The 27,570-nt window shown below is 30.8% G+C and overlaps 1 protein-coding gene across 3 annotated transcripts in view; it reads left to right on the top strand.

The window, feature by feature from the left end:
- Positions 1-24,811, top strand: part of LOC126768470 (glutamate receptor-interacting protein 2) — a 313,332-nt gene extending 288,521 nt beyond the window's left edge. For 2 of the 3 annotated variants that reach the window (XM_050486597.1, XM_050486600.1), the window contains 15 exons: positions 8,566-8,775; positions 9,254-9,525; positions 9,680-9,972; positions 12,295-12,470; positions 13,796-13,897; positions 14,265-14,421; positions 14,585-14,811; positions 15,490-15,635; positions 15,830-16,187; positions 16,279-16,434; positions 18,156-18,275; positions 18,521-19,036; positions 19,372-19,571; positions 20,652-20,759; positions 24,429-24,811. In XM_050486597.1, coding sequence (XP_050342554.1) covers positions 8,566-8,775; positions 9,254-9,525; positions 9,680-9,972; positions 12,295-12,470; positions 13,796-13,897; positions 14,265-14,421; positions 14,585-14,811; positions 15,490-15,635; positions 15,830-16,187; positions 16,279-16,434; positions 18,156-18,275; positions 18,521-19,036; positions 19,372-19,571; positions 20,652-20,759; positions 24,429-24,500 — 3,113 coding nt within the window. In that variant the 3' untranslated portion in view covers positions 24,501-24,811. The remainder of the gene's footprint in view (positions 1-8,565; positions 8,776-9,253; positions 9,526-9,679; positions 9,973-12,294; positions 12,471-13,795; positions 13,898-14,264; positions 14,422-14,584; positions 14,812-15,489; positions 15,636-15,829; positions 16,188-16,278; positions 16,435-18,155; positions 18,276-18,520; positions 19,037-19,371; positions 19,572-20,651; positions 20,760-24,428) is intronic. The other variant, XM_050486599.1, reaches the window with a different exon arrangement.
- Positions 24,812-27,570: the final 2,759 nt, after the last annotated feature.

Below are 27,570 nucleotides of genomic sequence, written 5' to 3'. Positions count from 1 at the left end.
TTTTGATGGACAAAAATCAAATTACGGTTTGTTGGTAAAAGTACACACTAGATTAAATTATGCAGCTTGCAGCAAACATGGCGTGTTAGGTTACAAATGTACAATTATACCTAATTAGGTCTATAATTATTTGTAGTTAATATAACAACGATTTACTTTCATTTGATTCTATTACATTTCGTTACTCCTGTTATTAAAAGGTCCTAGTTATCTATTTATCACATCGTTTTAATAATATTTACTGAAAAATAAATCCTAAATATAATAAAATACATTAATAATATTTACATTACGACTCACGCAAAAACTGTTATTATAAAGATATGCATTTGATGTAGGGATTTTTTTTATTTTATATAGCAATGTATTCGAGCAAACTGACAACTTTGTGTCAAGTGGTCAGTCCCTTTCCCAACATGTCAAGGAAGATTGTCTTCGCTGGTTCTACCGATTCCAGTTTTAAGGCATTACATTAAAACCTGAGTTGAGCTGAGACGGCCTAGTGGGTTCAAACCCGGGCAAGCACCATTGAATTTTCATGTGTTTAATTTGTGCTTTTAATGCATCTCTTGCTTGACGTGAGGAAACGTGCAGGTGTCTATTTTCACTAAAATTCTGCCACATGTTTATTCCACCAACCCACATTGGAGTAGCGTGGTGAAATTAGCTCCAAACCTTCTCCTCAAAAAAGGAGACGAGGCCTTAGCCCAGCCATGGGATATTCACAGACTATCTTATAATAATATTATAAACCTTTAATTTGGAATCGGTAGAATAAATTAAAGATGGTACCCACCAGACATGCTGTATGTCTAATTCCGTTATGTATATTTTATATTTTGCAATTAGAGAAATATTTTCGTAACTTATTCGGTTAAGGATATTTCGCTGCGGTTCCAACATTTAAAATTTTCTACCTGATTTTACGAGACGTGGTCAAAATGTACTTAGCGTATCATAAAAGACCCGTCACGAGAAACTAGTATCAGATCATCAGTTCTATTTCCATCGTCACAACTTATTCCAGTGGGCTCAAAAGGAGCAGGAACGATAACAGACAAACCGCTATCGACGCCCGCTTATCATATTAAAATTTGAAAAACGAATAAGATGATAAAATCGCGATGTGTGCGTAGGATAAATAAATGATTGTGAGAACGGGCGAAGCGATCGCTTAGCGTGATATATTTGCTTATATATCTGTATTTCATAAAACATGTTTCGGGGCGTTTATTTGTGTTATATAAAGACATATGTTTCAATGGCTCCTTGACATAGTCATAAACATACATTATATTAATTCTCTAATCATTCCCAGAATGACTAATTATTAGATACATTGTCTTTGGTCAGCGTTGATTACTTTGCGTAATTACGGGATATACAAAGACTTATTTGTGCATAAATAATTATATATATGGCTTTACTGTTCTGAAAACATGCCATACATTTATAATTAATAGTTTTTCATAGATCAACTTTCCTCACATTAACTCACATAGCTTACTCGAGTCCCTTAATATATTTTTATAATTAATACGTTTATTTTCAAATACTAGAGATTTGGGAATACTTATTCAAATCATTTGTAATTTCATAAAATGTTCATAATTCGGTAAATGAATTTATCAAGCCGTGTTGTAATATTAAGCAATTACCCATATTTCCAAACGAGTCACTCTACACGCTTCGTTTATTCGGACATACAGTTAACTTCGAAAATAATCCAATTCCAGGAACAAATTTCTTAATTTCTTCTAAGTATATATTAGGGTGGGCTAAATCCCTGGATCAGGTCATTTAAAAGTTATTTGACTTTCTGTCGCCAAATTCCTAGTAGGAGCCCGGATATTAAAAGGTATTACAGGTACTCTTTAGAAAAAAGAATCTAAAAATGTTTGTAATTTCTTCATCGATTATAAGTTCGACGATAGTGAGTATGACAGTGATACATTTTTTTACAATAATTTTTTGAAAAATAGGTATGCTATATTCGAATTTATTATATCTATATATTTTTAAATGAATATATGTGCATCTTTTAAACAGCACGTACTTAAGTAAATACTCAAAAATTACCTTTCTTTATCTACAACAATAACAAACAAAACATAAACAAAATGTAAACAAAAATGAACTTACAAATTTAGATTCGTAATTTCTATCAACGTTTTATTGCGAAGTAACCTATGCGTTCAATTCAATTCAAAAAAGCGAATCCTATTACAGACCCATGGTATATTGGTACAACATTTTATTTGCAAGAACAGGCAGTTTGCGGTCAGAACGAGTTTATGCCTCGTTCGACAAAGTCATTTGGTTCGCATCCAAAGCGCGTTCTGAACGTAATGGTGTAATAATATCAGTGATTGCATCCAACACAACAGGCATTGGATAATATGTATAAGGAATCGATCGTTCTTTATGGGTTGTTAGCAATGTGCTTTACATATCGGACATCCTTTTTCAATTCGTTGCGCAGTAATAGTTCAATTTTAAATTTGCCTCATTTTTTAAACCACGGGTTTGCATAAGTTTATTTGTTCTTATTAATACAACACCTTTTACATTTATTGTCATTGATTTTAAATCGACTTTATTTATATGTTCTTGATAGCAAAGCTATTCTTTTACATTTTTATATTTAAAGACCATTAGCAAAGAAGTTTTTTCCCTGGGATCTGTAATTACACAACACTAGGTACCTCCTATTGTTGTAGGAGGTACCTATTGTTGTGTAATTACACACTTACCAGGTGGGCTTCCACAAAGCCCTACTAACATAAAAAACAGAATAATTTATATTAGTATATTTCAGCCTGTTAACAACATATAGACTAGCCATTGCTAGTCTATATGTTGTTAACAGGCTGAAATTGTCAGGCATTGCCTGAGCTCCCAATGCTGATAGAGCGTTAAAAGAAGTTATTATTTGTTTAGCTAAACCCAGATACGAACCATCATTCTATAGCATTTAAAAGAGACAAAACAATCAATAAGACGTCCCTATAGTACTGAATTTTGGATAAATATATAGATTATTCATTTAGTTTTTGGGACAAAAAGATGTCTAAAATGTCAACCTTGATCATAAACCAATCATCATGACAATTTTGAAAGACAAACGGTATTTGCACAAATTGTTATTTTATCCTATGTAATGAATAATGTTATCGAGCCGAATGTGTCTTCGATGTGAGCAGATGGGTAGTCAATCTTCGTGTTACGTTTACGTTTTTAAGTTACATGAGTGTAACATTGCTAATTATCAAACTAGTGCTTCTTTGTCGAATAATACATATAGTTGAATCTAAAATAAGTACCTTTTACTTACGTGGACGCAGACGTTGTAAATAAGTTGCGCACCGTTTACTAGCGAGCAGGGGAATCTTATTTTTCTGTATTTTAAATATAAAATAGGTTTATTCGGACAAGATATAATTTAATCAATAAAAACCGAATATCTCAACTAAACAATAAAACTTCTAAATTATGTAACATTAATTTACACAGAAGGTATATTAATTTTTCATTCTATAAGTTTACGAATGATTCCAAAGAAAACAAAGATTGTGTTTGAATAAATAATATTGTATGCTTTGATAAAAACATGAATATGTGATGCTCGTCTAAAGTCTATACCCTCATCAACCCTTTGGAAGATAAAATCTTCCAAAAACAACATAATATAATAAGATATTTAGTATCTGAATCTATTTTAGATCAATTTTATATTGTGTTAAAAAAAGACTATATTTCAGAAAATGGAATTTTTTAAGCAATAAAAATGTTTTTTTTTTTGTTTTTATTGAATAGGTAGGCGGACGAGCATATGGGCCACCTGATGGTAAGTGGTCACCAACGCCCATAGACATTAACATTGTAAGAAATGTAAACCATCGTTTCCATCGCCATTGCGCCACCAACCTTGGAAACTAAGATGTTATGTCCCTTGTGTCTGTAATCACACTGGCTCACTCACCCTTCAAATCGGAACACAACAATAACAAGTGGTGCTGTTTTGCGGTAGAATATCTGATAAGTGTGTGGTACCAACCCAAACGAGCTTACACAAAGCACACTAGTGTAATGTAATAATGAAAAATAAAAAAAGTAAACTAGACTTTATATAGGCTTTTCCGAGTACTCAACATTATTAAATTACTAATGGCTGACCACCCGTGGCTTCGACCGCGTGTGAGCGAGAGGTCTTAGGTACTTTGTCCTTTTCTATACCTCTGACAACGTGTATGCTAAATTTATGATAATCGGTTGAGTAAAAATATATGAAAGATTAATAGTCCAGTAGATACATATTTTTATTCAATTTTGAAGTACCTAATAAATGATTTTAACAAAAATAAATTGAGTTATTTCACTCTGAATTTCAGGACGGCTTATTTTATCTAATTTAACAAATCATAAAGATTTAAAACAGAAATGAGAAAAAGAAAATAATTTAATTAAACTATCTTATAACATAACACCCAGTGTATCTGTTTAATGAACACAATTTACTTAAACATAATATAGAATTAGGTAGCTTCCATACAATTAAACTAGAATGGGGAATTCACTAAAATACACTAAACGTAACATGGTAGTAGTTTTAGTGTAATTAATGCAGTATCATAACATTTAAAGACATCGTCTTAGCGCATTTAGCAGAACAAAAGCATTTCTTGGCATACAGAAATAAAAATAAATTTTAATTTAAACAAATTAATTCTTTGAAAATTTTCCGTGTGGCTCTGAAAGAGTAGAGTAGAACTAGGAAATTGAATTTATTGTAATGTTGACTGGCTGTGATGACTGGACGAGATTAAATTGTGGTCAATATTATATTTTCATATATATGTATATTTGCTGCTAAGCTGTGCTTTTATGTATTTTTTAATCGTTCTTTTTATTCGTTTCTATACATAAATATATATCCAAATGACTTTGTCGTGTGCCATCTAGTAATAAATGCAATATTTTTCTTAGAATAAAGTCTAGTATTATATCATAAGGAATCGTCGATAACTAGAAACGATATGTAAATAGATCTGTCAAGAACTTGGTCGGTTCGATTTTAAGTCGTTTAAAAATACTTTAAAGGAAGTCTTTTAAACGAATCTAGCGATAGAAAAGTTTAAAATTAAAACGGCACAAACGAAGCAATTTAACTTTTAACTCCTTATTTACGAGCGATCGTAATTTTTTTATGTAGGCTTTTATGACATTGTTAACGCCAGCTTTATTATTTTAGATTCCGTATGTTTCACTACAAAAACAGCCCTAATGGTGTCTTGTAAGACTTGTTTGCTAAAGCATATTAAATTTTTTTTTATAAAAAATTAACAAAATCAATTTGCTATGTGGTGGGGCTTTGTGCAAGTACATAAAGTGTAGATAACCTACTTAACACATATTCTATCGCTGAACAGCAATATTGTGTATCGATTTGAAGGGTGAGTTAGCCAATATAATTAAAGGCACAAGGTATATAATATATTAGTTCCCAAAATTATGCTTCTTACATGTGCCAATGTCTATGGTACCATCAGTGCTATTTGCCAGACTGCCATAGGAGTATTTATTTTAAATAATAATAAAACATTTTTATGAGATTAATTATATTTATATAAAGGCGTGTAAATAAACTCAATTTACATAATAAATTTCCCATGAGGGCATTATCGTGTCAATGAACTCTTGTATTATATATTTTAGAAGCGATTTAACAAATACAAATTGTCAAGTAAATTAATTTAATGAATGAGTGATTTAAGTTTTGACCGCTTCCATTTACAAACTGTATTAAAGCATTACGAAGAACTCTCACTGGAAGAATACAACTTTGTGCTTGGAACACTTTTAATTTCAATAGAAAAGTCGAAGAGATTTAGAAGTTATTTTTTAATGTAAGTTCATAAATTATATGGGTATCCCAAGTAAAGGTATTAAAAAAAAGTAAGGAACCAGCACATACGTGATCCAATGCGGGACAAATACCTGCTCTCATCTTGAGATCGTTAATATACTATGTGAAACGAGCGAACGTGATGATGGAACACAACTTATTGGCTAGATATTTGCAAGACGAAATTCAAGAGAGTGAAGGCAACGCATTGGTAAATGTCTAAATAATATTATCTTAAAGTGTGATATTACGATGTTATATTATTTATAAACATAACATTTGTATTCAAATATTTTCTCTTCAATTACCTGCTTATATTTTTTATGTTTTTGATAAATTAAATTTTATATACGATGGCTTTGCCTCTGTCGAGTACCCACCACAAGATTTCAATTTAATGTTCGTATGGAAAGTGTGTTGTAGTTATTAATAGTCTTCAAAATTATTCACTTTTCGTGCACATGTAAGTTTGGAGCTGTCAGCAAACAGACAGCCAATTCTACATGTCAATATCGTACATGTCGACTTTCGAACAGCTCCGTAAAATTTTTAGTGCAAATTCAGTTTTGAAAAATAATTGAAATGAAGAATTTAAGGAAATCGAAATGTTTTTTTACTAATTTTACGTTTAAAATACAAAATGGTGAAAGATATACTATAAAACCGATAGTCTCGTCAGTTGTTGGCTATTAAGGCCGCAGATCCCAAGGTCCTGGGTTTAAACCCCAGGTCGGACCGATAAAAAATTATTGGGATTTTCTATCGAAAAATTCTCAGCCCGGAGTCTGGAAGTTCGAAGTATGTCTCTCTTGCCTCAGAAAGAACCGTAGCCGTTGGTTCTGTCGCTCGCCACTAGAGCAACGAGACAACCATTTTTTTATTGTCGTCATATAGTACGTATATATACGTGCAAATATTTGCTGGTATAAATACAGTAGCATTGATTCTACCTCTTGTAGAAAATTGACGTGATAAAAGATTTAAAATAAATTCGAAATACTTATATTCTGAGTAGACAACCAAATAAAATATATTCATAAAACAACGTTTGTGTTCCAAAGGTACGTTTAATACATTTTCTTAGTTCATGGATGTATTCACCTTGGGAATTAAACGATTGCCTCCAGGCCATTTCATTGTTATATTGTAAGATTACAAAATTAGTTATGAGAACTTGCTGATTTTCATTCACCGATATTTCTTAGGTATTTACTTTTACGAACCGGCGATACTTTTTGCTTGACTTTGTCAATAAGTTAGTTTAATGATTCTACATTGAATAAATTAATTTGAGTTTGAGTTTGCTATCCACATTATCGCTCTTGACGGTTTCGATTATAGCAATGAAAAATATGAATTGTATTGCAGACTATATATAGCAAGGTAATTCATCAGCTTACCGCATCGTATTCAATCAGCATACAGCTAACGATACACAGTAATTAGTCGCGTGGTTTGGATGACTCGTTTTCGCGTTTGCTCTAGCCCATAATTGATGGCTTAGTTTAGGCTAATGGATTACCAAAGCGGGAAGATTAGGCCATAAATTAGTCTGTTAGTCTTATTCCTAATTTCAAAGAGATAATGGCGAAAATCGTCTTTGATTCACGAATTCAGATATACTGTATTCATACATACTGTTGCTAATATTTCAGAATAATTGATGATAGTCATACGTTTATATGTATTATGTTAATTTGTGTGCTTATATTATGATCATGACTTACCTATTACTTAACTTAGAATCTTATTTTGATTCCGAATGTTAATTCTAACAATTATATTACAATAATTAAAGCAATGCGCTTAAAATTAACTTTTTAATATAAGCTTATTAGGTATGTTACTCCACTGCATCAAATTACTCTGTTATAGGGCAATAGATTCTTTTTTACAACACGATGCACTTCGTTTCGATTCGAAACTACCTATTTTAAGAAATATTTGTGTGCAAATTATTTATAAGATTAATGTGTTTATACTTTGGGAATAAAACAATTACCTCCAGGCTGTATTTTATATTAACTGCTTATGATATTAAATAAAAAATGAGATGTCATAGTATTTATAATTGTATATAATTAATATTAAATTAATTTGAGGATATTATTACTAAAGATATTACTAAAGATATTATGCTGGCATTAATCAACTAAATAATCATAATATAAGTATGATCCCGATTATGTACAGATCAAATTACAAGTTAACTCAAATAAATTTGCCAAACTTCTTAGGCAACACTACTATACGCTTCTATACTACGATAAAAATGTTTAAAAATAAATATTGTCTTTCAAAAAAAGCAGAAAATGCACTTAGAAGTGAAAGAATAGTTAAAAACTTCAACTCAAGATATGAAACATCATAATACACGTCGTGTATAATAATGCTTATATAAAATAACAGGACAGATGTCTCCCCTTCTGATAAAACAAGGCTTAGCTTAAATCACTACCCCAGTGCGGGTTGGTTGATATACACGTGATTCATTTATATCTCATACATGTATATATTTCACGATGAAATATGTTTTCACCGCTGCGCAAAATGTAAATTATTAATACAAAGAATATGAAAAGTCAATGGCTGTTTTACGATTTCGTGCACGTAATATTTAGTAAATATCTATATTTACGTTATATTTTCTCTGTTTTTAGGTCGATCAGAACCTGGAGTAGTGCCATCTATCGTAGGCTTTACAAAAGATTCAGTGGCACATGAATCAGATCGTCTCGCTCCAGGGGATAGAATCTGCAGCGTCAATGGAATATCTACTGCAAGATTAACTAATGAAGAACTCTTGCGATTATTAGATAATGTTGAGGAGAGAGCATCCTTGGAAGTCGAGTACTATATGCCTAATTATGGTAAGTTAAAAAAAACTTAAATGAAATGAGGTAATGCAAAAATGCTGACAAGGGATAGTGTCACTAGATGTGCTTATAAAACAACAGCAATGGCTAATTCAATTCCAAAATGAATTTCCAAATTTGAATTGAAATAATTTATTGCAAAAATGAATAATGCAATTTTAAATTAAATTAAACTCCAATTTTATTTTACCAAACAACACAATTTTGTTTTTATATTTTCATTTAATCCGGAACCGTATGAAAATATACAAGTAAAAATTGCAAGGGTAAGCTGACATCCTGTCAAAAAGTTACGAACCTGCGAACAAAAGCCACACAAAAGTATACAAGTTAACGCATTTTATGTTGAAACTGTTTCATAAAACATTCACCAAGAATATTTATTTAACTTTGTCTCTTTTCACGTAATGTTTGGCGTTTTTTTTTATTTATCTTCTATTATGTTTTCATTTATTTCGTTATTATTTTTCAGGATCATTCAGTTCAAATTCTCTTTCAGCGTCTCAAAACTCATTGTACATTACAACCAAGCTAGCAGAGGTACCGGTCGAGAAAGTTAATGGTTCTTTGGGTGTAACTATACGAGGAGGACTGCCAGAAAACTCGGCACCCAGTGCAGACTTGGTTCTAAATAGTAGATCGTTAGACGCTCTGCCCTTAGTCGTGACACATGTTAGACCAGGTGGAGCTGCTTATAATACTTCCAGAATTAAACCTGGAGACAGACTTTTAAAAGTTGATCATGTAAGTCATTCTACATTTACAGTATATTTGTTTATTTAATTGAAATTTTTAATCGAATTTTTATAAAGAATTATTTTAATGACTTTCTCTGTCCATCCGTCTTTTTCTATTTCTATATAAGTTTGTAACAATAAGTTTTAATTTTTTATCACAGATATCATTAACAAACAAAACATTGTCAGAAGTACATCAAATTCTACAAAACTGCCCCCAAGTGACAAGTTTAACTATAGAATACGACGTATCAATCATGGAATCCGTTAAGATGGCTACTGGACCCTTACTAATTGAAATCGAGAGACCATGTAATGAGGATTTGGGACTGTTCTTAAGCAATCAGAGATATTCGGATGACGTATACAGCTCTGGTTCAGATACTTATCAAAGAGTCGGGACTTGTAACGCTATATATATTGATAGTATATTGCCGGCGAGTATCAGTGACAGGTAAGAGTAACTCGGACTTACTTAGAAAAGTTGTTTAACAGGTAATTAATTAAAAAACGCTGTGCTTCTTATTTCAAATATCAAATAAATAATTTCAGAACGAGATTAATCATCATCATCATCAGTATTTAACTAATCTAAATAAGTCTACTGATTTGACTGCACTTATCTTTTTTCTTAATCTCACCAAACTTGTTTCACTGCAAATTGTCTGTGAGAGATAAGATACCATTTACGCACCATTTTTTCTCTTATTCTTATATTTTCTACTCTTTACATGTCGTGCATTAAATTATAAGTAAAAAAATATAAACAAAATAAGAATTAAAAATATATCCTTGTAAATTTTATATAGCACTATAAAAATACAATTATTACGTGACTTAGCATTTACTTTTAACCGTCTAATAAAATAATAATATTTCAGTCACTTGATAGCTTTTCATTGTTATGGAGTAATTGATATAATTTTTTATGGGACAATGGGTTTCGTGAGAACGAATGAGCACTTATAATACCAAAATTAAACATTTGGTTGCCGAAATATTTATACTACTAAACAGTAAGCAAATTTGTGGTCGTTTTCAAATCGAATATAATTAATCAATTCATATTCTTTTTTGCTATTGTATTTTCGATCGTGTCTTGAAGGCTAGTACGAATCGTATATACCCTCTCACCGCCACCGCTATATTCTACTTTGCCGTCATGACTCCCCTTCGCCACTATATACTTTATAGATATATTATATTACATAATATTTAATAAAGTAAATCCATTTTACTCCACATTTATTAATTGGTTTTCTCTAGTTATAAATTGTTACAATAACAATGAATTACGATGTTTCACATTTCTTTTATTAAGCCACCGTTGTATTAATAATATAAAATATACCTTTTTATAAACCTTATAAATAAATATCAGTTTTTCACTAAAGTTCCCATAATGGCTTGCAAATACATATACACAAATAAATCTATTTCAAAGCGCTGGTAAGAACAATTAGAACTACGCTAATTCGAAATCTAAGCTAAATTTGAAAGTTAAGTGGAAAAGATTTTTGATTTAAACGATAATTATCTGATCATAATTATGATAATGCAGAATATTTCATTTTAAATCAACAGTTTATACTATCAACAAGATATATGTTTTTACATCAAAATAATTACTTCATTCGTAGAATATTATTGGTATATAATAAATATTTTTATTATAAATTTACAATAGGTTACGTAAGAGATTTTGTAGGAGTAAGTATATAGTAACAGCCTGTTAATGTCCCACTGCTGGGCTAAGGCCTCCTCTCCCTTTTTGAGGAGAAGGTTTGGAGCTTATTCCACCACGCTGCTCCAATGCGGGTTGGTGGAATACACATGTGGCAGAATTTCGATGAAATTAGACACATGCAGGTTTCCTCACGATGTTTTCCTTCACATGAAAACTCAGAGGTGCTTGCCCGGGTTTGAACCCACGTTCATCGGTTAAGATTCACGCGTTCTTACCACTGGGAAGTATTTACTTTAAATTATATTGTTAATATTAGTATTTATCATATGGCAATAATAGTAGTTTAATAAGGGTAGGATTCCCGTCCCGTAACAGCCTGTGAATGTCCCACTGCTGGGCTAAAGGCCTCCTCTCCTCTTTTTGAGGAGAAGGTTTGGAGCTTATTCCACCACGCTGCTCCAATGCGGGTTGGTAGAATTCACATGTGGCAGAACTTCAGTGAAATTAGACACATGCAGGTTTCCTCACGATGTTTTCCTTCACCGTAAAGCACGAGATGAATTATAATCACAAATTAAGCACATGAAAATTCAGTGGTGCTTGCCCGGGTTTGAACCAACGATCATCGGTTAAGATTCACGCGTTCTTACCACTGGGGAGTATTTACTTTAAATTATATTGTTAATATTAGTATTTATCATATGGCAATAATAGTAGTTTAATAAGGGTAGGATTCCCGTCCCATTTTTAATTATTTTTTGTAGTCATACAATGATAAAATGATAAGTCCATACCTAATTATTATTAAACCAAGTAATAAAAACGTTTTACATAAGTTTCGGCTGACGTATTAAAATATACTATGTTAATTTTGATGTGTACTTAGTATTTTGCTATTCTCGATGTGGTTGAAAACAACTCCTTTATAAAACAAATATAAATCTTTTAATATATATTGTTTTAAAATCAACATGAAATTTCAAACAAACAATTCTATAATATAAGATTTTAGATGATTGAAAGTATCGCTAAAAAATTTATGAAACATAATATCAATGCTATGTATACTTCAAATTGTGTCTTACACAGATGTGGAGCATTACATCCTGGTGATCAGCTGCTCGCTTTTGATGATCACGTCATAGATGGAAACAATTACACGGCAGAGGAAGTTATGTGCTATCTTGAAAATTGTGAAGCTGGATTTACGCGGTTACACGTTGCACCAAGACACGTTCTAGCTCATGGCGGACGGTTCACGAGAGGTACTTTGAATATTAACATTTTTATAAGTCACGTCAATAATACTTTTAATAAGTAAAATAATATACTTGAGAATATTAAGCAATGCTTAGCGGTATTCGTTTTATCAAGATGAGCTAAAATATAATAAGGAATGGGTTTGAGGGTGTACATATAAAAACAGATTAATTAATAGTTTGCATAATTTCCAATAATCAAATTCTAAGAACATCGGAATTTGGTCAAAACCGAATTAGGTAGCAAGGGAATGATTACGGAGTTAATTCTTCAACAACTCCGAAATTCTTGCGGCTGAGTCTACTAGAACTTGAAAGAAAGGCTAAGCGTGAAACGACGAGCGTTTGTTATAATAAATTACCTTAACTTATTTTTTTAAGAGAAACAAATGATTTTTTAGTATAACAAAACATACGATTATATTAATAGTAGACGTACTGTTTTATAAGGCTGATTTATTATATTTCACGTATTATATGAAAATTAGCCTACATTGTTATAATTATTACTACTACAGGACTACTTAAGAAAGCATAGTTGGTATTTAAATTAATGTTGCATAAATAAATAAAAAAAACACTGTACAGTATTATTTTTATTTTCCTAATAAAAATAAAAAATATGACGTAAATTGTAATAGGAAAATTACGAATTTCAGACAATCTTTTAATGTTTCAGTTCTACTAATATCGTCTAGAAATTGGTTCAAGTATCACTTTGAAACGTAATGAACACCAAACTTAGCACATTTTAGTTAGAATATTGTAATTCCTTTGTATAGTTATAGAATTGGACAAAGTATAATCCTTTTTTCTATTATAATTGTTACGAAATTCATTCATAAAGTTTTGTGTTTCTCATTATGTTCACAAACAAAATAGTTATTTGTAATCAAAATCTTATTATAATAATATTATATTGTTATTGTTTTCAATTTTTTCTGTTTCACTTTTCTTTGTTTCACTTTTATTACTTCAGAGAAACGCTTAGTACGTCCCCAATTGGAATATTATTTTGATGCGAGTTTTTTATTACTTTGTCATAGGATAACGTAGAAGATGAATTTAATAATTTTCTATTATTATAATATTAAGATATAATATCATAAATAATTTAATTCGTATATTTAACGACGAAATGATGCGGGAACTGTTTATCGAAACAAGTCAATGTCAAGCTTATTTTTAAATAATGAACAGGAAAGTAATGAAAAAACAGAAAAGGTGTTACGCAATTTTTAAACAGTAACCTTATTTTGTAGAGATTTTATAATGAATATTTTACATTGAAAAGCTTATTTATTAAGATTTTGACGACAATCCATTTTCAGAAAACTCGATGTCTGGTGCCTCAACTTTAAATCCAAAAAAACCGAGACAAAGAAATTATAGACAAAGTTCGATGCCAAAACTAGGATTACAGGATGACTATGGTAAAAAAATCAATATTTTTATTGGAATTGGTTCTTAAAAAATATGTTGACTATAAGTTACAACAATTTTATTAAATTTTTTGACTTTTGTCTAGTCATATTATATTTGAATATTATTGCTTTAATAAAATTGATCATTCGTGAATCTCTTTATTACGACATAAATAATTCCGTCAAACTTGAAAATCAGTACTTTGAAATTCGAAACAGGACAAATATTTTTTTCCCGTTTAATGAACGTAGGGTCTTGGATTAGGGTCAAGTTAATATTTACTTAGGACTTATTGTGTTCCCATTAATTCTCTTAGTTTGGGATCACAACAATGTATTTGTTTTAAACGTTACATAGTGTTAATTAATTCAATAGATGGGCAGCAGAATTATATGAACATGGGAGTATGTAGAACAGAATCATTGAATATACAGTTAGAGGTGCCCCCGGGACAAACTAGCGGTTTAGCTGTTCATGATGAAAATGCTGCTTTAATTATTTCACATGTTGCCACTCAATCTCCTGCATTCAGGTAATATATTCAGCTTATTATAATGTAGAATATGTATTTTACACAATTAACGCGTAACGCGCTGAAATAATAAGTTTAGTTTTAAGTCTTAATTCTCATCCATATTTTCTATAAGACTAATTCAAATTTTCGAACTATTGTTTTATATTTTTTTGTTATTCAGGTCTGGGTGTCTACAAATAAGAGATAGAGTGATGTCGATCAATGGACACGAAAATTTAACAGCGGATGTCGCAAATGAAATTTTACAAAGGCGAAACGATTCACATAATCCAAAATATTTGACTTTAAATGTGGAATTTAGTATGCCAAATACAATAGAAGCTTCAAGTGGAGTGTTTAATGTAAAATTAGCTAAAACATCAGCCGGACTGGGTGTGACAATAACAGGTAATAAAAACAAATATTATCATTTTATTAAATTAATAATAAGTTGCAAAACTCTTATGATTTTACTCCAACAAGAAAAAATGATTTCGTCGTAGTTGAACCCACCGGAGAATTACCAATTAGTCTATTGCCAAAAAATACTACTTATTGTATACCGGTCACTGCGTATTATTGTATACCAGTTTAATAACCACATAACATCTTAGATCCTGATAATAGATGATTGACAGTGCATAAATCGTGTATGAAATGAACATTTCTAACAGCGTCATATTTCTACGAACGATGATGACTTTTTACCATAAGGTTTTTTTATCATCATTTAAATACGTTAACTAATAAAATGCCGTTTTAAATGTTTTGAGCTAGAACACCATGACCTGATTTAATTTTGTAAGCAACGTACTTGTGAGCAAAGCTAATCTAGTTAGAAACTTTTGCTCTGTCGACTTGTGATTTGGTTTCATGTGATAATTACATTGTCACTCCTCTTAGCTTCAGTGATCATGTTATAGTGTTCGTGTAAGCTATGAACATTGAACAAATAGCCTTAGCTATCCTAGTTATTTAGATTTATAACAGATGTATCAGGAGAGAAAACAGTATCCCATATATTTAATAATCTCATATATTTTCACAATGACTACTTGCATTTAGTATTCTCAATTTTTGTTACAGGCTGTAAGCAAAAACTTCTCAGTAACGAAGAACCGATGGTAATATCAGATATAAAACCTGGTTCAGTCGCACACAGGAGTGGCGCACTTGCACCTGGTGATCAGCTCTTGGCTATCAACAGTCAACCGTTGCATAACTTATCCCTGGTATTGTATTATTGTACTGAAACCAAAAATTGTACTATAATACTTCATGTTGACTTTTTAAATACAATATTTTATAATTTTGATACATCAATATTAATTAAAAAGTGCCAGCAGCGTTCAATTACAAGTTAAACAACATTTCATTATTATTTTAACATTATTTAAAAAATATTAACAATATTTAAATTTGACAGGATACAGCTTTCAATATACTGCAAAACTCACCCGAAGATATAATAACATTGAAAATCCGTAAACGCGACCTCACTGAAGACTGGTCAAATATCCACAAACATAACGCTAAGTTGACTTTACAAAGTTTTAGTAATATTGAAACTAAGGCTGTAGTTCACAGTGGAGAAGATTCAGGTCATCATACAGATAGTCCTAATAATAGTGCAAAGGAAAGCGAACGAAGTCATGGTAGTGATAATGGTAATACGGCAGTTTTTATGGTTGAAATTATAAGACAGGAAAATGGACCTTTAGGTTTGACGATCGCTGGAAGTGAGGATGTTTCCCAACCTATTCTGTTAAGTGGACTTGTTGAAGGTAATCTTACAACCGTTTTTAGTAGATATAGTTTTAATTTATATATATTTAAAGATTAATGAAAATAAAATATTCCTATTTAAAATAACAGGAGGGTTAGCGGAAAAATGTGGTAAATTAGCAATAGGAGACGAGATGCTTAGCATTAATGGAGAAAGCGTTTTAAACAAACCTCTCTCTGAAGCAATTAAATTATTACAACAAAGCGGACAGCGAGTTCAATTGCAAATGTGTCGAAAAGTAACAGGTAAGAAATTATGTTATCTTAAGTTTTAAGCATTTGCTCCAATATGGAACATTCAACACTTCAAGTCCTAACATAGTATAATCAGTAAATTCCAATGTGTATGGGTTTTTTAAATTTATTTGTTTTCCATTTTTTTGTATTTTTTTCAATTCAATAACAAAATAAAGTTAAATATCAAAACAAAAACGTCTCCCAATTATACTAAACAACTTTTTTATATATATTGCCGTATCTGAATTCACATAGTAAATTATTCCTTTAATATTTATATCGGTTATACATACATTTATCGCGACAGTGAGTCCGGTTGTTTTTATTTATTTTGTAAACATTTACCTTTTAGGTTCATATTGTATATGTAATTTCAACATTGCGATTTCCGTTTTATGTGTAATAAAAGTTAAGAGTATTTGCTTGAAACTCATTGGGAGTTTTGCGGTCAAACAATTTAAGTTTTTTCATTACAAAAAGTCACCACAATGTCACGATATTGGCACAATAACAAACTTTTATAATACAGGATATTTGCTCGAAAAATAATGAACTGAATTAAATTCCATCGAAAATTTCTTCGTTTTTAAAGGGGAAGTAATAACCTTTAAACTGCATTAATATGCCTTAATTACTTTTTTTAAGTATTTAACAAATATGTTTACAAATGTGCTATATATAGATCTAATTATCATTTCAAGGTTGTATGATAATTAATATTGTTCTAAGACATTTTATCCGTGCAGTGACGGAGAAAGAATACATTTCACTGCCCCTCTCTTTCCCATGGGTGTCGTAAGAGGCGACTAAAGGATATCTGAGCGACCATCTGCTCATCTGGTGGTAGGATGCTAACATCCGCCTGGCTTTTTCGATTACATCGAGGCTATTATAAAAACAGCCTCACGGAAACTCGTAGTTCTGAACAAGGTGCGGCGTTTTTTCACGCCACAACAACTGTACCTGTTATACAAAACACAGGTACGGTCTTGAGTTGAATATTGCTCGCACCTTTGGGATGGCTCCGCTAAGTACCTACTGGAGGCCTTGGACCGGTTGCAGCGTCGTGCAGTACGCATTATTGGTGACGTAAAGGTCACAAACGCCCTTGAACCTTTACAATTGCGTCGCGAGATAGCAGCACTGAGCACTTTCTATCGACTTGTATCACGGCGAGTGATCAGAGGGATTATTCTCTCTAATTCCTGCTTCCCCCTTCCTTTTTAAGTCCACGCGAACTGGTTCTCGATGTCACCGCCTAACTGTGACATCAATTCCATCGCGCACAAAGAAATTTGGCAACTCCTTTCTTTGTTGCACTACCAAAAAATGGAATTCCTTACCAGCTCACGTGTTCCCTTCCTCTTACAACCCGGGTTTCTTCAAACGAGGCGTAAAGAGGCATCTTGCGGGCCGGCAAGGCGGGGACGGCTAGTACAGAACATTCTTCCCGACTGTACTGGCCGTCGTCGCGTTTGGACTCTACTACCACTTTCCATCAGGTGGAGTAGAGTCATTTGCCATCCCGGCGCATATAAAAAAAAGACATTGTTAATAATGCTTAGCTTTCGTACAATTATTGATAAAAAAACATCAAAATAATCAGTATTTCAACATAGTAAATATGCATTATAAATATAATTAAAATAGTTTTTGTAGATTAACAACAATTGGTATGTATTTTATTTAAAGTGATGATTTATTTATTTTGTATTTTTCGTATTCATTAGATTGTGCTGAATCCAGCGTAAGAGATTCCAGTCATTCAACTTCAAGTCCTGGACTGTCGAATGATAGTGCAGTAGAGTCCTGGGATCAGAACACTCCCGTCAGGACTAGTACTAATTGTGGTAAGATGATATATTCGGGTTTGCTTTACTTGGATTTTAAAAACCATATTAACTTTTAGTTTTTAAATATAAAGTTTAAAAATAGATTTACCGTGATGTAATGATATACAAATTATCATTCTTTTTTACACGAGCTAAATCAAAATTAATCGGATATAAGAACAAGCGCAATTCGATCTTCTGAATCTGCAAAGAAGAGCACAACAACGTTTCCTTATATAAATATTTGCAACGTTCCTTTTTAGGTAATTTAGATGTAATAGAATATGCGGTACCAGATAAAAGCCGAATAATAGATAAGCAGCCCTATTCACCAACAGATGAAGATAAACTCATGGCATCCAGTTTCAATTCGGCGGCTCCATACAGCATTCACGATTTGCCGCTCCCCAACTACTCACTAAATAATTCTCTTAAGACTTTCCATTACGAGAACACTTGTATAATACCAGATAATACTTTAAAAAACAAACAGAATATCACGAGAGAGGATGACGTACAGCAAATAGAAATACTGACGTCAAATATGAAGGACTGTCAGTTACATAACATGGAAAAGACATCCTGCAAATGCGATTATGTCCAAATGGGACCGTATGGTATCGTTTCGCCGAAAAGTCGGCGACCAAATTGGGATAGCGATTATTTAAATAATGGAATCTATACTGTTACAACGCCTCAAAAGTCTCCATTAAAACCAACTGTGCCAGGAACTAGCTTTCAATTCTCCGCTAGTCCCATTTATGAAAATGATATGCCAAGTAAGTCTTACTCTTAAACATTATAAGTACAAGATCTATAATTATGAAATATGGTCTCAAAATAAATGTAACTTCATTTTTGTAGATATGTATTGTTATTTGTGTTATAAGTTCCTAACTTTCTCATCAAGAGCAGTGGATTAACATTTCTACTTACTGTTTAAAATGTAATATTATATTCATATTTCCTGATATTATGCCAATTTGACTTATCACTTTCATAAACAAATGTATTTTTTATTAAAATCATTGGACATTTTACGTATTTACATAATTTATACTGTTTTTTATATAAAAATATAATACATATTTAGGACAACCTTTTATTATTACAGGCCTATACAGTAGCGAAACTCTTTCACCCGCAAGAGGATCCATTCACCATGTAATTCTATACAAGGATGCTATTTATGATGACTATGGATTTTCTGTATCAGATGGTTTATATGAACGAGGCGTTTATATAAATAGAATAAGAAAAGGCGGTCCAGCAGATATAGTTGGTCTGTTAAGGCCTTATGATAGAATCTTACAGGTATGGTAATTAAAAAATGACAATTTAAATTAATAACTAAGCACTTCGATTACATGGAATCAATATGGCTTGAACTGAGATGGGCTACTAGTTTGAGCACGAAAATCTTAAGCAAAGATATCCGTGAAATTTAATTTGTTTTTATAACTAATATCCTGCTCAGTAGTTAAGGTGTAACATCGTGATTAAAGCTTAACATCTGGATGAATATGTGCACCATTGCAATTCACACAATCCAATGAAGTAGATTAGAGAAAAGGCAGGAGGCCTTAGCCCAGCAGTGTAGCATTTATAGGCTGTTGATTTACTTGTATATCTGGTCATATACTCAAAAATAAATTAAGTATTGATATAATGACAAGTTGATATACAATTAATCAGAGCTACCATCGGTCAAGCTTATCTCGATAAGGATACACTGTTATCAGTGAATATATCTTTATTAACATAAAGTTGGTATAAATGATTATTTGTAAAATTATGTATATAATACATCAGCAGTGATTTTCTGTTTGAACTCACTTTTATCTCACTAGCAGTAGGACTTTGTGCAAGCTCGTCTGAGTAGGTACCACACACTCATTAGATATTCTACCACAAAAAAGCAGTACTTGGTATTGTTGTATTCAGGTTTGAAGGGTGAGTGAGCCAGTTTAATTATAGGCACAATGGACATAACACCTTATTTTAACGCCAAGATTGTGATGTAAGCAAAGGTTAACATTTCTTACAATGCCAATGTCTATTGGCGTTGGTGACCATTTACCATGAGGTGGCCTATATGGTCGTATATGATAAAATATCTACCTATATGATAAAAAAAACTTGTGGAATACTGAAAACCAACTACACATATCACTTTCTGATATTTCACGACCACGATGGATGGTGTATCTAAGTACACCTTCGTTCGTCTTTACAGAATATCCAATACAAAGCATAAATAATCTGTATTATTGTCTTATTTGTCTGAATAAAATACTCATTTTTTACACATTGCTAAGCTACTTAATTCCATAAGAAAAATACGATAGAATGATTGTTTCGATAAGACTTTTAGATGTTAACTTTTTGTTACAGGTGAACGGTACGAGAACGGTTGACTACGATTGTTGTCTAACAGTTCCATTGATAGCTGCTGCCGGAGATAGGCTTGAGATTGTAGTCCAACGAATGGCAACATCTAGAGTACGTTGAATGTTATATAATTTTACTATCGCTATTGAATATACAAGGTGCCAAGATGTAAATATATAAATATATGTAAGGTGATAAGAACATATTGGTAATAATTTTATGATTTATGTAAAGTAGGAATTCGACCCACACCAAATGCAATCATTAACAGAGCTTTGTATTTTTGCTGTTTTTATTAAATAATTACTTGTGAACTATAATGATATTTAACATATAATTTTGAGAACATTTTTACTAGAACAATGCTAAAACTGATTTTATATACATCAAGCTTGTGAAGGCTCAGTGCATATAATATATCGATTTTGAGTTAAGGGCCCCCTTCCTTCTTAAGTCCACGCGAGCTGGTTCTCGGTGTCACCACCTAACTGTGACATCAATTCCATCGCGAACAAAGAAATTTGGCAACTCCTTTCTTTGTGTCGCACTTCCAAAATAAGTTTTTTCTTCCAAAATAAGTAATTCCTTACCAGCTCACGTATTCCCCTCCTTCCTTTTCCCGGGTTCCTTCAAACGAGGCGTGAAGAGGCATCTTGCGGGCCGGCAAGGCGAAGGCGGCTAGTGCAGAACGTTTTTCCCGTCTGTACTGGCCGTCGTCGCGTTTGGACTCTACTACCACTTACCATCAGGTTGAGTACAGTCATTTGCCCTCCCGGCGAATATAAAAAAAGGGTACCAATTAAAAAACTGTAGGTATAAAATGTCTGGTGATACCAAAATAAAAAAGAAGCAACTGAGAGACATGATAAAAATTATGTTAAAAAGATTTATCTGAATAATTTGATATTTCCAATCACTCTTTTCGAAGGATTCCTGCTTATGATCCATTAAGGCTATTGACATATCCACTTATAAAAAAATAGTACGCTTTATTAGTCAGGGAATATTAGGGGATACTTTAAAGGTTGGCTGATTGACAGAAATCTAATACAAACTTTTTGATTCAACGAACGTAATAAAGGGTGGGGTAACGATTTTGCACGATCAACTGAAATAGAAGTGATTACGACGCGGTATCACCTTTTAAGGTGCGGTCCCACCTGTGCCACCAACTGATAAAACTACAACAAGGTGGTGTAAAATCGCTTTCTCACACAATTGTGATCACAGCTTAACTAAAGGTTTTCGTTAGGGTCGCTTGTGTTCAAAATTCTGAATATAAGTTATCGGTTTTAAAATAATTAGTAACTTGCAAGTTCAAATATGGGTAAGCGGAATTTTTTTCGTGGTCTTAATTTTTGTTTTTAATTCATTTATTGCTCGACGATGAAGTAAAACTATATGTCTCATAAGCTTGCCACGTGCGTAACCAACTCGAGCAGAGAGGTGGAATATGCTCCAAATACTTCTTCTCAAAAGTATAGGCCTTAGCCTAGCAGTCGAACAGGAATTAATTGACGTTAATTTTAAAAATCTTTTCATATTTTTTTTATAATTCGATTATACAACTTTAAAATACATTAACTTTCTTAAATTTCTTCAAATGTATTTGCTATGTGATAACAAGATATGTATTAATATTGTCAAAATAGTCAAAGACATCAGTTGTGTCGTACTAGGATAAAAAATTCACGTCTTTTCAAAGCCTTTTGAGACTTACATATATCGACCCGCAATAAGCAGTTTACTTCGTTATGGCTCCATTAATGTTAGTGTAAGAAACTCCGCCGTGGAATATAAAATAGACTTCTTTATTTATACACCAGTAGTGCCCCCAAACACATTAAAACATTGGTCATAAAAGCTGTTCATATAGATTTTGATATTTTTCTTTTATGTTCATAAATGTATTCTATAACATGTTGGAAAAGGTATTAATATGGGATGTCAATTGATGGAATGCAAATATGAAATTTGGGGCTTTGACAGAATCCATATACGTTTCTCGTCATAACGACTTGTTAAATGAAAAAAAGAAGCTTGCTATAATTTATTTCTACAAAAATTCAACTATAGTAACAACTTGCACGAAGCAAGTCGTTAAAAGGAACTGTTCACCTAATATAATTTAATTATCAAAGACCGTGTAAACAAAAATTGTTCAAATAATTATCTAACATCTCGTTTTTCTTATATAATTGTTTGATCTCCCTTAAAAGTTTCATTTTTTATTTTATAAATTAACTAAAAAAACTCGCGATTTTGTGACGAAAATTCTTTAAGTTCTACAATTTTACCATACGTAATGGTTATTTGAACTATGCAAATAAAATATTTAAATTATTAAAGTTGCTGGAACCCCACAACTAGCCATATTAACTTAAAAGAGACAGTCATTTTGAAGTACCAGACATACTCTTCAATTATATTTATTTGTATAGATAAGCCTAAAGTATTGGACAACAAAGATATGGACGTGAAATCAAAATAGTTATTACTTTTAACAGACTGAACTAATTTTAATGAAATAAAAACTAAGCGATACCTTTGAATGCTCCTTATGATAATTTATATATATACACGTGTATTTTTAGCTGCTTTAAATATTAATCCGGAAAAACAGATAGACAAACATATAAAACAAATCTTAATCAGATTTTGGTAACTTCCAAATTAATTTAAAATGAGACATATTTTAAAATAACAGACATACATTTCAATTTTATTTATTTGTATAAATAACACTTAATATTTATATTATTACTAAGCAGAAACAACCAGTAATATTTTAGTACTTAAATCCGAATCAGATTTTCAAGGTCCGAATTAAACCTATAAGATTCACCTCATTCTTGGCAAAAAAAGTAGGTTATACACAAGTTTTTACACTTACGTTGTAGTAATTAATTATCTTTAATAAGAAAAGGTCTATAAGTGTGTCAGTGAACAACAAGATTTGTCCTAGAGTAAAGGCAAAACGAAAAGCATTTTGGACGTATTACATTATCTTTAAAGGTTATTCCAATTTTTAATCTATAACCATTAAACCTTACTTTGAACACAATGAAAGCAAAAACAAAACATCAATTTCATGCTAAGACGAATATTATGTATTTCTTTGATCCATATATTATATAATTCTTTTAGCAGTACAATGAAAAGTAGACTTTGTTAAAAATACAATAAGAGTTGTTTTATTAAACAACCCTGATTTATTGAACGGAGTAAAAAACCTTTTTACATACGAGTGGTTTTAATGATTTTCCTAAAGATCCTTATTTTCAAGCCGTTATATTTTGATAATGTTAAAATTTTCTACAATAATATACGATGCTAAATGAAATTTCTGGTGAAATAAAATGAAATGAACTGGACAAAAGCATACTTGGATAAAAGAGGCGTGAGCTAGACGAGGCCTTTGCGTTCTCTGAGCATCGATAAAGCATTTTTTTATTCAACTGAACTCAGAAAGTCACGACGACCAGTCAACAGAGAGACTAGCCCGTGCTCTCTTTCTCTCTCTCTCCATTCTGTCATTCTCATAATCCAATTGGATGAATTATTGGTCCGACATTAGGTTTCAACAGCCTATAAACAATGTTAATGTCAATAATAATTAAATATTAAAATAAACTTAATAAAACATCAACGACTTAACTTACTTGTATTCAAAAAAATCTCAATTTGAAATATATTAATAAATGATTTATTTAATTGTTTTCATTATAATAATCGTGTATGTGTGAAATAATAATCACTTGTAACTTGCTTTTGTTACAGGACCTCAAAAACCACAGACTAGAAGACAGTTCCAGCCCAAGTGATAGTAGTATCGTGACTAAGACCATTTAGTGTATAACACGGCTTTAGTGAAGTGACATAAACAATATGAAGTTGTAGATTTACAAGTTACTTCCTAATATCGTCGGATAACCTGATATGTACTTACTATTTTAGATAATTAAGTAAATAATGTGTTGTAAATTACTAAGTATATAGTGCTGAAGAGTGTATGATTTGTTCCTTAATTCTTTTATAACGCTCAAGTCACTCGTCTTAGTTTGAAATTTTTTTTATCAATATATTATTTCTGGAGATTTTTTTTCTTAAATATTTACATTTTATTTTTGTTTCAATTAAATTCAAATAAAGAGTATTTTAATGTATATAAATTATATACATATATATGAAATATGAAAGTTTTTATCAAAGTTGTATATATAAATAAAAATACCAAAGATAAACTGGTTCAGCTATAGCTAATATTTTAAATAAGAAGACAATGAAATATTTGATAAGCGCTTTTTATATAATTCTGACATGTGCTTAGATATGTTATAAAATAGTTAGTGTGTTTTTCGCTTGTATAAAAATGCAAAATATAATTCATGAGAGTCATAAACTCCTGACAAAATAATACACTTCGTAAATTAGGATTAGAAATACAGCCGACAGCATTTCGGTCTGGATATAAGCCAAACACTCTATCTTTAATACAGAAATCTTTGAAAAATACAGCTTTTTAAAATTTGTTGAACAATATTTTAAAAATAGAAATAGGTCGCTATGAAATTCGATATAAAAACATACATAGGATAGAATTTCATAATGAGAGATAATGTTATAAAACCATATTCTAAAATCAACGTTAAGTTTATCAAAAACAAATCAACTAAGAATTGGTTAGCAGATAAGTTTGTTAATGAAACGAACTAAATAAGTGTTGATGTTTTTAATAGCTTAGATGTTTATCAAATAAATATAGCACTTATTAGCATTAAAGACGGTAATATTAATGTATATACCTATATTTACTTACTAAGGTACGTTAAAACTAAATATATAGTAGAGATACTGTTGTTAACAGACTGATAGCAAATGTAATAGATATTTAGGTAGAAATTGAATGTATTAATATAAATATAAGTTTGTTTGTTACAGCCAAAGATAAAGATGATTTAGAAACACATTTGAAAGACCATTTGGAAACATTAACATCGTTTTAAAAAATGAATACAGCTTAAGGATTAATCTTAATGTAACAGATATTCTTAATGTGAAATCATTACATTTAAAAAATTTTGTACTTAGATTTAAATCGTCTATGAATATTCGTATAGCATCGTGTTTCTGTAGTAACATTGTATAAAATATTTTAAAAGATCCTTCAACATTTTAATAATTTTACATATTCCTCTATGGCATACAAATGTTTTTAAGTCTAAGCTATGTTCGTTGCTTCTCTGCTGTTACTAATGACTTGGTTTATCAACTTGGAAATGTGGGATATTTTCTAACATCTCTGTAAAGGAAAATATTAAAAGATTTTTCTTAAATTTTAGTATGTATGTAAAATGTATTTTTTTCTGCCTAAAATATTTTATGGTAATGAATAGTTTTCAACATAATTCAGAAACTCGGGTGAAATAAAAAAAATATAGAATAGCGCTAATCAAAATCAAAAATTTTTATAGCTTACATATAGGTTTGCAATATTTTATCCAAATTAATTTGTTTTATTTATAAATAAAATATAGCAATTAAAAATAGTAAAATTGTTTTGCTCTTCGTTTATAATTTTAATAATTACCTGGATAATGTTTTAATACGTTTTAACAAAATGGTAATCGTAAAATTAATAAATTGGTTTGTAAAATAAAAACGAAAATTCAAAGCAACGCACGACGGATGTCTATATTAAGCAATCCATGCTGTGATTCATAAAAACTATAGTCACAGCATTGGACTGTGACTAATATCTGACGGTCAATTTAGATCGCATGTATTCTAAATGATGTATACAATATTTTGTTTTTTTTTATATTTAAAAATAACCACAAATATGTAAATTCATCTTGTAAGATTTTTTCGAGATTCGATCTTTTCAATAATCCAGTAAGATGTAGATAGTGATTGTTACATTTTATTTTTGTACCCTAAAGTAAAAAATAATTTACATTATTTGTCAATTATATATAACTAACGAGGTATAGAGAAGCCTAGCTACAGTCGACTTAATAAAATTATATGCGTGATTGGGTGTATTGTTTTATTTAAAAAATTGCTTATGAAATAATATTTTGTAATTTAAAAAAAAAATGCAATAAAATAAAAAGGAATTTAACACAAAAGGTACATTAAACTATATTTTGTGCAATTTATTATAAGGAAACTGTTTTTAATAAGTTTAAGTGAAAAGTAAATCTCATACAATTTTGGAAATGAAATGCAACCGAATCGTAATAGTAGGTATGTTCATGGCGTTTATCTAATTTATTAATAACTTGTTAGAAAAAAGACATGGCTATTAATTAACAAAAATACTAAGAGGAAAAATTAAGAAGAAATTTAAACAAACATAATAATTATTATTTTTCAACAGTAGTAATTTTACGCACGGTATTTCCTTATGTTATTGGCCTTCATAGGCATCCACTTATTATTTATTCTACCGCCAAACATCAATTTGCTTTATTGCTGTGTTCCGGTTTCAACGAGCAATCAGTGCAGTGATTACGGCAAAAGCACTTCATCATATTGCTCATTTGTTTGTCTGCTTTGTAAAATAAAAATTAAAAAAATTATATTATTTTATTTATTAGTAAAATACAATAAATAATCGCATGTTTTGTGGTTCTTTTACCACAAAGTCCAAAGGGAATAATGTGGCATTGTTAAAAACATTGGCATCTGTTTTAACATTACTAGACAAAGCTTATCGTCCTTATTCAAAATTCAATTTTAATTCTCGAATGTTTGATAATTGAATAATTCAGAATATTCCGAACCGGAATAATCTTTTAATTAATTTCTTATCAGAATTTATACTACAAACTTGATTATTAGTTTTTGTTTCAATTTAATTTAAAATGCAACACAATCTTTAGAAACAAAATTTATCTAGTTTATTATTATTTTTTGG

Source organism: Nymphalis io, chromosome 5, assembly GCF_905147045.1.
Source record: "Nymphalis io chromosome 5, ilAglIoxx1.1, whole genome shotgun sequence".
In the NCBI taxonomy this organism is placed as follows: domain Eukaryota; kingdom Metazoa; phylum Arthropoda; class Insecta; order Lepidoptera; family Nymphalidae; genus Nymphalis; species Nymphalis io.
The sequence above is the reverse complement of the archived record's forward strand: the minus strand, read 5'-3'. Positions and strand labels throughout refer to the sequence as shown.